The following is a 13,620-nucleotide window of genomic DNA, read 5'->3' as shown; positions in this document are numbered from 1 at the left end:
ACGACACCACCCTTCGTTCGTATGTAGTTGTAAAATTTGTTCGTTCTCAAATTCTGCGTGAGCTCAACAAATCATTGTCGATGGAAGAGCTGCCAGTGGGTATCAAGCGCAAAACCCCCAGTAGTCGAGCCAGCCCAGTAGAGGCTGTCTCTTTTTCGGTCCCATTCAACATCTTTTGACTCGTCGTAAATGAACTCTTGCTCGGTATATGCTGGGCTCGGAATGAGAATGTCACTCATCGTGGAAAGTTTGCCGGTTGAGAAGATAGGAACAAGGCCATAGATTGGGCGAAATGAGACGGGGCTCATCATGAAACCATGTGAGGCGCTGTACTCTGGGTGTTGACAGAGATCTTGGGCCGAAGAGATGTTGGTCACGAATGGTAGGCCAAAGGTATTGATGCTGTCTTGGTCTTCTACTTCTCTTTCTTGAAGGCCACAGTTCTTGGCCAGCAAGTCCCATACAGGTTTTCGGCTGCGATCCCCCACAGTTATCCTTCGATCGTGGGGGGAGATGCTTCGGGGGAAGGCTGTGAAATGACACGAGGTTCATCGATATGATTGAAAAGAAACGTCACATCAGGTAGCTTCGTGAAGTTGGCCAAAATGTTGTTGAACATACGCGAGAAATGCCTGTCAAAGGTACGATAGGAGTGACTACATTGTGTTGTCGACGATGTCCCCGAGAATGTGCAAAGCCACAAATCGCTTCCAGGAAGGTTTTTCGCTCGATTCATGGCATCGAGAACCTGGCTGCCGCTCAGCCTCCAGAGCGGCGATATTGTATGATACAAGGAGTCGAAATCATCGATCAATGGTGAGCCATTGGAACGCGCAGCGTCGTACCATTCCTTAAAACCTGGCGGCCGCTCCATGCCGTATTTATGCTGATAGTTATGCGACGCGGCTTCGAAGGTTGTGGATTGCCTCGTAGATAGGTTCTCGAACTCTTTCTGTGCTTTATTGTACAGGGCCATGACTGGATGTGGCGTGTCCGCGGTGAAGGTAGCAGCGTCGGTTCGCGCGTGATAAATCGCCATAATACTGGCTACATAGGGTATAATCGGCAGCATGATGCAAGAATACAAGAATCGCATTGGGCGTTTGTGTCTGGGGACGAAACCGGCAATCTGGCCGAGGCACAGCAGGGCAGATACAGGATTCAACAATGCATGACTCTCAAATGTGAATTCGAACGGATTGCGCGTTGCTAGAAGACCAAATGTGGTCATCATAGTCGGAAGAGTCCATGACGTGTGACGAGTCTTGACTTGGAAGTTAGAAGCGCATATATGAATGGAGGGGAAATGGTTACGTACAGCTCTGGCAGCACATCGCCAGGAAAGTGCCTTGACCAGTCCCAGAAACAAAGCGTACAGGGAACTAGATCGTGGAAGACCAAAGACGTATACTCTGGCAAGACTACCAACTAAAAGGACTCCTGCCACTCTTGGTGCAAGAGAGTATACATGTTCTCCGAAGGGATTCAGGTGAGGTAAGAAGTGACCGCCCCTTTGTCTTGATTCAAACGAAACATAGGCGATGAAAGAGGCGCCAGTCGCAACGCCAGAAGGCACAAGTCCAGAGTAATTCCAGTCGATCAGAACGAAGGTCAAAAGAGCTGCAGCGAGTGATGCTGTCCAGAGCTTACTGGATAAGGGGGCTAACTTTGAAGTGTCCGCGGAATCGCGCCCCTGAGCGTTTCGATCGAGGCCTCCATCTGTCCAAAGCAGCAAGGGGGTCAAAATAGGCTACGAATTTCTGTTACCATCAGCTTCCTTCAGAGCCTGACATTGAACATACCAAGAGCTTGGAACTGTCCGCCTCAGCTCGACATCCGGATGCGATGGAAAGACAACCGGCAACAACCCACAGCGATAATGGTGAGGGGAGAGTATGCCGAGTCTCACGCCTTGTGGGTAGATCTGCACGGGCTTGTTCTACAAAGGTATTGGCTCCAAATATCATCGGTAAGCATGCCCAACAGATAATCTCCGACAAAAGCTCGTCCTCTCGGCGGGAGAGGTAGCTTGTTGCTACTGCGAGAAGCAAAGCCAACGCAATGTCATTGTGAAGGTCTCGTGGGCTGATCATCGTTGACAAGGGATTCGAGAGGAAACCTAGCAAGTTGTCTCCGTACATACGCAGATGAGCCAAATGGCATCACGGATTTGTATCAAAGAGTTTGCAAAATGGCTCAGAGAACCAGCGTTGGCTGTAGAACAGGTTGAGCAGTAAAGAGAAGTCATGATGGACGTGCATTCCGCTCAAGGCAACTAAATGCCGTGAGCATCCAATTACGGTGGTCAGAAGCTCGCGTCGCGGACGCTGTTGGTTCTGTCAAATGTCTGAAACTTGTAGTCCTCAAAAGTACCGAGTTGTGTTGGTTGAGTGCTTCACTCGCTTCTTGTTAGCCTCCACTCCTCTGCAGTGATAGCAAGTTAGCAGCGCCAAAGGGGTCTCTGATGTGGGCTAAACTGTGTTGGCTGTACCCTGCAATTAAGACATGGTCTGATCAAAGCTTGAATACCTTCCTCTAAGGTACGGGCCGGCCGTATTGGGAAATCCAATCAGATCCGCCTGTTGTGCAGGGGCTTTCGCTTGGGCTATCAGCCCGCGCTGGTCCGACTGGAGCATGGCTTCAAGGTCCCAGTCAAGCTTCTTTTTGCCTCTCATTTTAATCATATTTTTCTATTGCCGAAATAACCGGACTGGAATGTGCATCGTGGCACGGACACTTGGCTTCCACTGATCCAAATCTACAGGGTTTTGAAGGCCTCGGTTGCGAAGCCTGACCTTTAGGCTAAAGCTTAACCCTGAAGCCAGGCTTCAGCCCAGCGGTTGCTCCTTGAGAACTACAGAACGTTGCAACGTCGAGAGACCATCTTTTTGTATGAAAAACCGTTTCTTTTTGCGACCGGTTTTGAAAGAACAAGGTGCGGTATCACTGAATAGGGATGAACTATGGGGTGTATTGCATGTTAGACGTCGTTAAATAGCTTATAGACTTTTCGAATAACATAAAACATAACAAGACATAAATCCGGGTTCATCGGTTCACTAGTCCCGACGACCCATGGGCCCTTGTAGCAGTAAATCTGCGCACTTATAACGACAACCAACAGACAATAAGTCACTGAACCAACAATGTTGTGTCGGTCTGTTGATACCATCAAAGCCAACTGGCCGTATTCAGGCCAGTGGACAACACTATGACCAAGTCGGTAAACAAGAAGCGGTGCAGACAAGAGTATGAAGCCCCCTTTGAACCTCTATCTCAGCACTCTCGAGATCAACAATCATCTTCTGGCCTCAGAATCCTTTCATCAGATCTTTTACTCTCCTCTACTTCTCCTCGGCCAACATGCAACTCTCCAAGTTTGTTATTCTCAACATCACCGCCTTGCTCTTCTCCACTGGAGAAGCATGCAAGTGCTATGGAACTAAGGGCAACCTCAACAACGGCGCAACTCACAAGTGTTGTAACATTACCATGGTGTATACTCTGGTAATGACTGCAAAGCTAGTTCTATCTCTGAGCATCTCAGTGGATTTGACAGGTGCTGCAAGGGTCAAGGCTCGGACTGTGACGTTCCCGGTCGTGCCGCTGCCCTGGGTCAGGAAATGAGAGCTGTTAAGCATGTCGAGATCAAGACTGCCCTTGCCAAGTAAGCGACCAGCGATAAGTCAAGGTTGGTTAATCCTTTCGTACCTCGCAAGCTTCGTGTGATATTAACTTGCACAAGATAGCAGCCAAGATATGGGCTAGAACAGAGAACATGGAGTGGCAAAGAGATGAGTCAGTATTGGCCGAGTTGCCTTGATACCAGGCACTACCTTTACCTTCCAGCCGGAACTTAGCGCCTATTAAACGCCTCTATCTCAATCATATAGTAGATACATTTTGAACTTTAGTAAAGGAAGCCTTTGTTAGACATGGTATTCATTCGTTGAATATACTGTTACTGCTTAGGAAGCATTTCGTTATGACTGATCAGTGTTAAGTAGTCTCTCGTCTCATACAGAGGAGTTAATTCTTGAAACCTCAACAAATCTCCCATATCGCTGTGAGAAAGAGAATTTCAGGAACACGTACTGGCAATCATCTCTACTCACAGCCTCTCACTATCATCTGGAAGTCACTTTCCACGGTTTTAGGTGTATTCCGATCACTGTACTAAGAATTCCATCCACTTGGCGTATCTTGACATCATTTGGATCCAGTATAATGCAGATATTTCAGGCTTCCCGAGTTGCATTCCAGAGCATAGCAGTCCTTCTAAGGTCAGCCAAAACACCCGCTGCTCCTTGAACTCCCAAGTTAAATCCCGGGGCCTTATCTCCCATCCATCCTGACAGATGCCACCCGATGGGTAGCCATGCGAGAGGACGGATCCAATCATAGTACCACTGCACTGCCTTCTCAGCTTCTTCTCGCGTGATCTCGCCCTTTTCGAGGTGGTTCTTGGTAAAGAATATCTGAGCCTCACGCATAAGACGAGCAAAGTCGCAGATGATGCCCAAGAACCAGGCCCTATGAGCGACCCTGTACATGTTTGCAACCCGCCCACCTGCGCCATTGAAGAGCCATCCCAGACCACATTTCATCAAGACACCTTTTTCCGTGAGGAAAGCGATATTCTCGAGGAGCTGGAACGTCGCATAGAGGGAACATTGGACAAAAGATATGATGTAGAGTACGGGGTCCATGCTCTTGCCATCTCTAATCAACTTCCTGATTCGTACGTAAATAGGGAGCAGGCCAAATAGTCTCAAGGTCAACCTGGCATTTGCAACAACAGAGCCCAATCTCGCAAAGGGAGATGATTCTGCTGCAGCGGCTCCAGGGAGAGCAGTAAAAGCAGTCTCGGGCCTGACGAATGATAAGGCTTTGGACTTGAGATTGTAGGCTTTGGAGTCGAAGTAGGCCAAGAGATAGAGGCCATAGTTGAAGGTTGTAAGAACAGAGCCAAGGTCTTTAGTGGGTTTCATAAGTCTGAGATTTGAATTAGATGGTCGTCAGGTTTATTCATTGAGCATTGACTTACTCGTTCAGCCTAAAGAACAGACGATCTGGCGCACTCAGCGCAATCTTTGACTGGACAGGCATTGGGATATCTTTGAGAGTTTGTATAATTGGGCTTTCAGTGGGAGTGATCTGTTGCTCGTATTCCGGGATACTCGGCTCTTGAATGTGGGAATACTCAAGTTCATCAATTGTTTCTTGGAAGGACATGACGATGTGACAGAACTTTGTACTTATGACTTTCATAGTCCTAACGTTCTGGGTACCATATATAGTATGATTTAACTAGCGTGAGTCGAGCTTCTGGGCATATTTGGACGTACTGAAGAAGTCAGTTCCACGTTTACAGTCTCGCGGCTGGGGAGGCTTTGCCGGAGTAGGCGAAAGCTAGAGGAGAATACAGACATAAAGACACGAATTAGAACAAAAACAGAAGTCCATCACGTGCCTCAGAGGTTCCTTGACTTCCGGAAGAGGAAGTTTGTAGTCCTGTGATGTTAGCTTTGCGAAGATGAAGGTTTCGCTGCATTCTCACTTCTCGTCACGCTCAACAACGACGAATGTGACAAGATATCTAGGCAACTCTATCATCCGTATCACTTTTGATAAAGGTACTCAAAGCTTTAAGATGAAGCTCTCAAGCTTGGGAGATGGTATGCAGCCTATTTCAATTGGGTTCACGGACCCTAAGCTAACGAATTTCAGCCAGCCTCGAGCTCCAAGCTCTTCGCCTAGCAGCTGGAATGATGCTCACACCACCTCACGGGAATGACGCCGAGAGACTTTTACTGTAAGGTATCCCCAGGGAGCAAGAAAACGAGTACCTTGACATGGAGTACCAAGATAAACTTAGCAAAAGTATCCTAAGCTTTTAAAAGGATTTCAAAACTTACGCTAATTTACCTGGGTCTTTTTGCCATTTAAGATCGAGGCCCTGGGTTTTTCTTCCCCTACTAGGGTATCTCTGATGTATATGATAGACTTCAGTCTTGCAGTAAAATCCTTGCTCTTGGCAGAACTTAGAAAGATAAGACAGAGTCAATTAGACGTTGGGTGACATTCCTGCCGACCAGGAGCTGAAAATGCATACCAATACCATCAGCCGCAGTATAAATTGCCGTTTTCAGTCTTTCCTATTACGCCATTCTAGTTCAACTAGCTTTCATGGGCTTGGGGCTTGGCCGTTTGTCAAGCTCTCGCAGGACGTTTGGCACATGGCAGCTTTGGTGCTCCCTGCTGATCGCCCTCAGAGAGCTCCTGCAAAGATACTAAGCTGTGAACTATTGAATTATACAAAGCTCCGACCAAGATCAACACACATCTCCATCTCCTTTTTCTCCCAGACTTTTCCAAACTTATCAATATTTTCTAGAACCAGCATACTCAACTCACTTCAGTCCAATTCGGACAATCCATCATCATGCCCACTTCCATCCCCTACGACTCAAGCCTCACCCTCATGAGCGTTGTAAACCAAGACGCCCTCAAGAGCGTCGAGGCAATTGCAGCTCTCCAAGCCCCCGTTGACGCTGCCCAAGACGCTCTCAACTCTCTCATCTCCTCAAAGCGCAGTCTCACCATGACAAAGACGGAGCTCAAGAACCTCGGTGTCGGGACCGATGCTCTCGATGAAGAGCTCAAGAAGCTCAATGCCGCAGTCGAGGCTTCGGCTGGTGCCTACGCCGCTACCAAAATGGCAGCTGAACCTCAGATCACCGCTATAAGAAAGGACATCCACTCTGTCCACAAGCAGATCGAGAGTCCTGTTGATTATCTGCGCAGTGAGATCAGAACCATTGCGCTGGCGAATGACACGATGAACATGGATGTCCAGTATTTTTCGTTTGATTCGAATTCGCAAAACTCAGCGACTTATAGTGCGCAGATCGCGTCGTATGTGTCTGGGGCTGTCAGTAGTGTCTTCGGGGCAAAACAGTCGATGAGGATTGGAAATGCGGCTTCCAGACAAGTCAGTCGTCAGGTTAGCTCACACAGCATCGAGGGCACACTGGTTCTGTCTGTGAGTTGCACGCACAAGAATGCTTCGATCGTGGCTCCTTTCGTGCTACACGTCGATAAGGCTATCAAGGTCTGGAACCATCTCTTCCCTGGGAGCAAGCTTGATCCCACCAGTGGATCAAGCATGATGAAGTGCGCGATGAACGAGAGCCAGGAAGACAAGGAAAAGTTCTCGATTATTTCCGGTGTCACCTATGGATCTAGCTTCGTTGGCATGGTCCATGTGCTCAACACCACGTCCTCGTCTGCTTCAGAATCTATGGAGGCCGCTGCCTCACAGATGCAGTCGACCATGAACGTGGGTGCCTGGTTCGCCAAGGCGGAGGGTAAAGTTGGCGTGGACTCCAACTTTGCCAGCAACGTCAAGAATCTCCTCAGCCAGCAGAACATCCAGTCTCACGTCACGGTCCTGTCAATGGGTGTTATCCCCTCAATGGTAGCCCACGAAGTCGCAACTGCTGTCAGCAAGTTCAACGACTTTGACCCCAAGTCCAACATGGCGGCTGTTGCTGCTATGCAGAATGCAGTCTCGTCAGATCAATCCTCCGTCCAGTCCATGGCCGAAGCTTCAAGAACAACTGGCCAAGCATCTGAGATGCAAGGCAAGAAGATTGAGTCTTCATTAAGTGCTCTGGCGACGATTGATGGGGAAAAGAATAAGATTCTTGATGTAAACTCTATGATGACAGCCCTGGAGGATTACTTGGGCAAGGCTACGCAGGGAACGTCTGGTATTCCCATCAACTACTATCTCAAGGACATTGATCAGAAGATGCTGGCACAAATGTGGGCTGCCAAGTATTACCCGGGAGAGTTCATGGCTATCAAGTATGATGATACTGAGGGCGGAGGACCTGCTGAGGAGGACCCCAAGGCAAAGCTCTAGGCTGTTAGATAAGATTTGCTTGCTGGCTTTTTGTCAATTTCATCTAAACTTGAAAAGGTACTATAAATTACGTTAAGTTTAGTAAATACTCCCCTAAACTTAGGCTATATTTACCTGAATACTTCTGCTTAGTGTCAAGGTCCTGAGGTTTCTTTCCTCCTCTGGTCAAGCCAAGTCAACTCGTTTGAGTTCCACAGACGCCGTGCAAGGTGAGGCTTATCCCCAAAAGAACGTTGGAATGTATAACGCCATGCAGAAGTTTGGATACAAGAACGGCAAAACGGCAACCATGGCTTGAATCACTTCAGCTGAGTGCCGAATCCGGACACAGCAAGCCACATTTCATCAGATGCAACTATCACGAAGGATATAAAGAAGATTCAGAAAACACCATCAGCCAGTATGTTTCTCCTCAAAACTCAATTTTAAGTAGCTGCCATTTCGCATAGTAGGCCAGTCATCTGTATGCGGAACTCTAAAAGGTCAAAGGATAGTATCACAGTATCACATATGTCGTATCCTCAACATTCCTTCTAAACTTCTTTGGGCTTCACATGCGTAGCCAGATACTGGCCTCTGTAGTGTCGGGTATGTTGATGCGCAAAGAAACCCGAGTTCCGCATCGTTCGCATGCCCTCTTGAGCAACTTGCCCGTAAGCGGTCTGTCTACATATCTTGGACCCCATGCCAACCTTACACAATTTGATGTCTCTTTTTAGCTTCCTAATCTACTTCTGGGCTGTAAATAGGGCTTAGACACGGCTTTGGGGGTCGGGGAAATGACTTCAGACAAACTTGAAAGAGGGTCTCGCATCTCTGTTAAACTTCCGGCATCATGCAATGCTCATTTCAAAAGGGTCACATCACATTCCTAATGACTAGTCTCTTTGTGCCGCAATAACCGAGTTTTGTAGCTTTCAGTGTCTGAATGACCGCAAACATCCATATGTTATTGTATACGAGGCAAGTATTGACGCTAATGACCATTGCGACTTGGGTAACAAGAGTCAGTCCTATGCCAATGCCACTTACCATGCTTCAAATCGGGTTGGGGGAGCAAGGAATGCATTGCTCTAGTAGTAAAAGCACTAACAGCTGGACACATAGCATTTCATTCATAAAGTGCAATATATGCTTTTCAGCAACCAAGATTGATTTTCATAATCATTTATATTGAAAAATACTTGTTGTATTCTTAACCAGAATCCCACCATTACCAACATGGAGAGTAACAAAGCACCTTCATTCAGCCATAGAACCCACGATTATGTGGTCAATGAATATGAAACCAAAGACTTCGTTGCGGGGAGAACTCGTTCAAGTGAGGGACTATGGCGCAAAGTTCACACGAAGGGCTTCGACGCTATCATTTGGGAATTTAACCCTAGAACAATACAGAGGCCATACCCTTTCTACGCACCTTGTCCCACGGGTCCAGGTGCGAAACGGCTGCCGGCCTACATCAGGATCGAGGCCAAAAGCAAAGAGCATCAAAGTCTATTCCAAGACGATCTTAAGAAAGACTTCTTTGTTTCGCTCTTTGCCCTCATTGTCCTGGGGTCTCAGCAAGATATCAACTGGTCACGAGAGACTAAGGAAATGTAAGTTCCAGTCCCATCTTGAAGCCCTTCTTTCGGGTAACTCTGACTGCATTGTCTTATCCAGGGAGTCCGAGTCTGAACTATCAGCGTGGCAAAATTTGGAAGAAGAGTTCTTGAAACGCACAAACGATTGGAAACCTAACTTTATGGAGGGGTTTCCAAAAATCCCTGTAAGAACTGAGACCGGCGATATTGATACACTCCAACTGTCGAAAGAATGGCAGGGCTGGCATGACGTCCTTCCACAGATGGGCATTCTTGACACTACTTCAAAGCACGGAGGAAAACCCGTGCGACATCTGAATATTTCTCTCAGATCGCCAATCCTTATCAAGCCATTGAAAGGCCGTCATGAGGCCATGATATCAAAAAGGTTCTCTATGACTCCGGACAAGTTTTTCCAAGTTCTCATCGACGCTATCCACAATACTTCGGATCCAGACTCCCCGGGTCCCATTCATTATCCATGGAAGCTTCAGATCCACCCAGAACAAAAACAGGAGGGCTACATCATGGTAGGTTCATAGTCTGCACGTCATAAACCTTTCTCTCAAGCAGCTAACTAATACCACCATCATTTGCAGACTTCCCACGATCCTTTCAACCTTTATGAGACTTATATCCACCAGACGGACTGGAATACATACATGGAATCACTGGAGAAAACAGGATCCCCAATTCGGCCTATTCCACGTGTCAATCAGAAACTATACGATCTCTGCAACGGCATTATGCTTAAAGTTGGGGGCGCTGACATCGCCCTCCAGGCATCCATGAAGAAAGAGAGCGGGAAGAGTCACGATTCAGAGGATGAAGACTTGAAGAGTCTCAAGGAAAAGTACCCAAAGAAAGTGCCTCGACCCTTCAACAACCTCAAGGCGAAAGCACGCGCCCTGGCTGAGAAGAAACGGGAGAAGAGGAAGAAGAGCGTTAAGGCTTTGAGCAAGGTATATGAAGTTGGGTGTGGGACAGCGATTCTGTGGAATGATCTCGATGTTGACAAGATCCAACGGGCTGCTGGGAAACGGCCTGATGAGGCGGGCCAGAAGGAGATCATGGGAGGTGTCTCAGCGACAGAGGTGAGCTGCCACTGATATTCATCAGCCCCCTACATGCTTACATTCGTTGAGATTGGTAGCGCCATGGGCTGGGACAGCAAACGGCTGAAATCTCGTGTTTTTCCTGCGGAGGTGAGTACTGCACCTCAGGCACTTGGGGATGTGTAACATTGACGTTTTCCTGCAGTGGCTTCATCTTTCGGCTTTTTCCTGGGGAGGTATCAGCAGTGATGACGATCCAGAAGGGTTCTCCACAAGCCAGAACTTCGAAAACTTGGTCTTTGGAACATCCGAGACCAACTCTCTCATGACGAGGTAAGCGAAGTTGACTCCTTTTGGTATCTGGCTACTGACAGAGGGTTACAGATACGAAACGGCCTGGCAGAGATTCTTCCTCGCTGAGTCTGAACTCGCTGGTTCTGGTGCAAAAATCACTGGTACACTGGATATATGCTGCAACGATTATAACAGCCCCATACTCTGGGATGTATCCCCGGGCTCCGGGCAATTCAGAACTGGAGTCCTGAGATTCACAAAGGAAGACCTGGAAGCCATGAAGAAAAACGGGTTCAACTCGAACAAATACCTCTCTATAAAGGAAAAGAAACTAACAGACAGCTATATCAAGGAGCAGATGCTCGTGCTTGCCCACGACTTCCCCTTCATTGTGTATTCGATCCAGTACGATCTACAGGCTGACTTTCACTCGCGAATCTTTGCCCTGGACAATATGGAGTGTTCTGTGCCGTTTTTCCCTTTCCGTAGACCTTTCTATCATCGCTCTGAGGCGCTTTTGGATGATCTGGTTTTCAAGGAGTTGTATGGAAAGGCAAAGGCAGAGTCGGAGGTCTTGAGGTCTAATCTGTGAGTTAGCTGAGGGTCACCACTGGAAATCTGGTATCTCGGGGATGAGATTTTAGGCACTGAGTAATTGAATGGTTATGTAACAATATGTCCAGATCCACTGAGCAGAGTTTACTATCTTTCTGTCTGATCAAATTGCGAGCGTTGAGTGGGAGAAACATCATGATACCGAACTCCGGTGTCGGACCGAGATGCTTGTGCGCCCTTTTCAATGTCATGACATTAGCTCGCAGCCATCTTGTCAAGATAGCATAGTAGATAGCTATATACCGGCCGACGATCCGACCGAGATCCGATAGTAGAAAATAATATAAAATACGCAGTAATTTCCTTGAACAAAGAAGGTCCCGATATCGCCGAATCATTGAGAAAAACCTTCAACATGGCATCCAACAACTTCATCCTCACAGCCGAAGCTCACTCCGAAGCCCTACCAAACTTCCATTTCTCAACTCAGGCCGTTCACGCAGATGACTTTGTCAGTCCTCACCGGGCCATCGCCCCGGCTATGCACTCCGCTGTTAACTACCGCTATGCTCGTAACCCTGATGATCTCGTTGAAATGGAAAACGACGATGTACTCATCCTCCTCGTCTTTACTCAAAAATAACTAACATTCATAGCCAAATGCCCCATTCGACTCACACGTCTACTCTCGCTACACAGCCCCCAACTACAACAGACTAGAAATCGTTCTCAAGACGCTGTTCAAGAACCCCGTTGTATCATACTCCTGCGGCGTCGCAGCTTTTCATTCCATGCTGGTCGCCATCAATCCTAAGAAAGTCTTTATCTCCGATGGTTATCACGGTGTTCACGCTGTCATTGAGCTCATGACAAAGCTCAACGGCCTGAAGAAGCTTTCGCTCGATGATCTAGATCAAGCGGGGCCCGGGGATATGATCCATATCGAAACACCACTGAACCCAACAGGCGAAGCGAGAAATCTCGCCTTCTTTAGTAAGAAGGCCAAAGAGGCTGGGGCGTTGCTTACGGTTGATGCTACGCTTGCACCGCCGCCTTTGCAGGATCCGATTCAGTTCGGAGCGGATTTGGTTATGCACAGTGGGACGAAGTATATCGGAGGACACTCTGATATGCTCTGCGGTATTGTCATCGTTTCTCCGCAGCAAGTCAAGTCAGGCTTGGAGCAGACATTGAGAGATGAGCGAATGGTGTTAGGAAATGTCATGGGAAGTCTGGAGGGTTGGCTGGGCATTCGATCACTACGAACTCTTCACCTACGCGTGATGCGTCAGTCCCAAACCGCCGAAGCACTCGTATCATGGCTCAACGCCGGTCTTTCAGACTCATCATCCGTCATCGGCCGTATAGTCCACAAGATCTCACATTCGTCCATCCAACAAGATGTCGAGTGGCTGAAGGGACAAATGCCAGGTGGTCACAGCCCAGTGTTTAGTCTATGGCTGAAGAACCCAAAGCATGCGAAGCGTTTACCGAGCAAGCTGTTCATTTTTCAACATGCGACTAGCTTGGGTGGTGTTGAGAGTTTGTGTGAGTGGCGTGCTATGTCGAGCCGTGGTGAGGATCAGAGAATGTTGAGAATTAGTACTGGAGTGGAGGACTTGGAGGATCTGAAGGGAGATTTGATTCAGGCTTTTGAGGCTTTGTTGGCAGAGTTTCCATGAACCATAAAACTTGTTGTTGCTAATGAAAAGATATGATGAAGAGTTATGAAGCCATGATTCTATATGCAGTCTTCGTCTTCCCTATGTCAGTTGCGAAGATACGAGATATAGTCTATCAATTCCAGAGCACCGAATGTGCCTTCTTCGCTGGGCAAAAAAGAGAACAGCATGCTTGATATCAGTGCACCAGATACAGTACTTAGCTAAAGGCGTTCTAAACTTATACTAAACTTGCCCAAGTCTATTCATGGCTTAAGATCGAGGCCTGAGCTTTTTTTGCTGAGCGTTTTTGCTTCACGTCTCTTTCTTCCATTAGGTCCCGAACTATCAGCATCCTCATGTTCCTAATCATTCGGATACAAGCCAGCAGTTGCAGATGGTTTATGCTCGCCTTCATGAGGGCAGCAGTAACTACCCATGGGGCATCAGCTAGCCGCGAAGTCCAGATTTGTGAACCGATCTTTATACGCCTTTTCTCAACGTAAGCCCAACTCAATGAATCTACTTTAGGTCTTCTT

General features: G+C 47.6%; 6 protein-coding genes across 6 annotated transcripts; 4 read left to right on the top strand and 2 right to left on the bottom strand.

The window, feature by feature from the left end:
- Positions 1-71: 71 nt before the first annotated feature.
- FPRO_10038 (uncharacterized protein) lies at positions 72-2,093 on the bottom strand (the record flags this gene model as incomplete). The annotated part of the gene is made up of 4 exons (XM_031233496.1): positions 72-529; positions 622-1,264; positions 1,319-1,750; positions 1,803-2,093. The coding sequence occupies 4 exons, from the start codon at positions 2,091-2,093 to the stop codon at positions 72-74; spliced, it is 1,824 nt and encodes a 607-aa protein (XP_031083326.1).
- A 1,270-nt stretch (positions 2,094-3,363) lies between these two features.
- On the top strand, positions 3,364-3,671 carry FPRO_10037 (uncharacterized protein; the record flags this gene model as incomplete). The annotated part of the gene is made up of 2 exons (XM_031233494.1): positions 3,364-3,497; positions 3,548-3,671. The coding sequence occupies 2 exons, from the start codon at positions 3,364-3,366 to the stop codon at positions 3,669-3,671; spliced, it is 258 nt and encodes an 85-aa protein (XP_031083325.1).
- Positions 3,672-4,238: 567 nt separating this feature from the next.
- On the bottom strand, positions 4,239-5,235 carry FPRO_10036 (uncharacterized protein; the record flags this gene model as incomplete). Its single annotated transcript, XM_031233493.1, has 2 exons — positions 4,239-4,995; positions 5,048-5,235. The coding sequence occupies 2 exons, from the start codon at positions 5,233-5,235 to the stop codon at positions 4,239-4,241; spliced, it is 945 nt and encodes a 314-aa protein (XP_031083324.1).
- Positions 5,236-6,445: 1,210 nt separating this feature from the next.
- FPRO_10035 (uncharacterized protein) lies at positions 6,446-7,930 on the top strand (the record flags this gene model as incomplete). Its single annotated transcript, XM_031233492.1, has 1 exon — positions 6,446-7,930. The coding sequence occupies one exon, from the start codon at positions 6,446-6,448 to the stop codon at positions 7,928-7,930; it is 1,485 nt and encodes a 494-aa protein (XP_031083323.1).
- A 1,221-nt stretch (positions 7,931-9,151) lies between these two features.
- On the top strand, positions 9,152-11,457 carry FPRO_10034 (uncharacterized protein; the record flags this gene model as incomplete). Its single annotated transcript, XM_031233491.1, has 6 exons — positions 9,152-9,531; positions 9,596-10,046; positions 10,116-10,610; positions 10,662-10,721; positions 10,777-10,904; positions 10,956-11,457. The coding sequence occupies 6 exons, from the start codon at positions 9,152-9,154 to the stop codon at positions 11,455-11,457; spliced, it is 2,016 nt and encodes a 671-aa protein (XP_031083322.1).
- Positions 11,458-11,835: 378 nt separating this feature from the next.
- FPRO_10033 (uncharacterized protein) lies at positions 11,836-13,102 on the top strand (the record flags this gene model as incomplete). The annotated part of the gene is made up of 2 exons (XM_031233490.1): positions 11,836-12,030; positions 12,077-13,102. 2 exons carry the CDS (start codon positions 11,836-11,838, stop codon positions 13,100-13,102), a joined length of 1,221 nt encoding a protein of 406 aa, XP_031083321.1.
- Positions 13,103-13,620: the final 518 nt, after the last annotated feature.

The sequence above is a fragment of the Fusarium proliferatum genome, assembly GCF_900067095.1.
Source record: "Fusarium proliferatum ET1 genome assembly, contig: FPRO_scaffold006, whole genome shotgun sequence".
Classification (NCBI taxonomy): Eukaryota; Fungi; Ascomycota; class Sordariomycetes; order Hypocreales; family Nectriaceae; genus Fusarium; species Fusarium proliferatum.
This window is presented reverse-complemented; position numbering and strand designations above follow the sequence as displayed.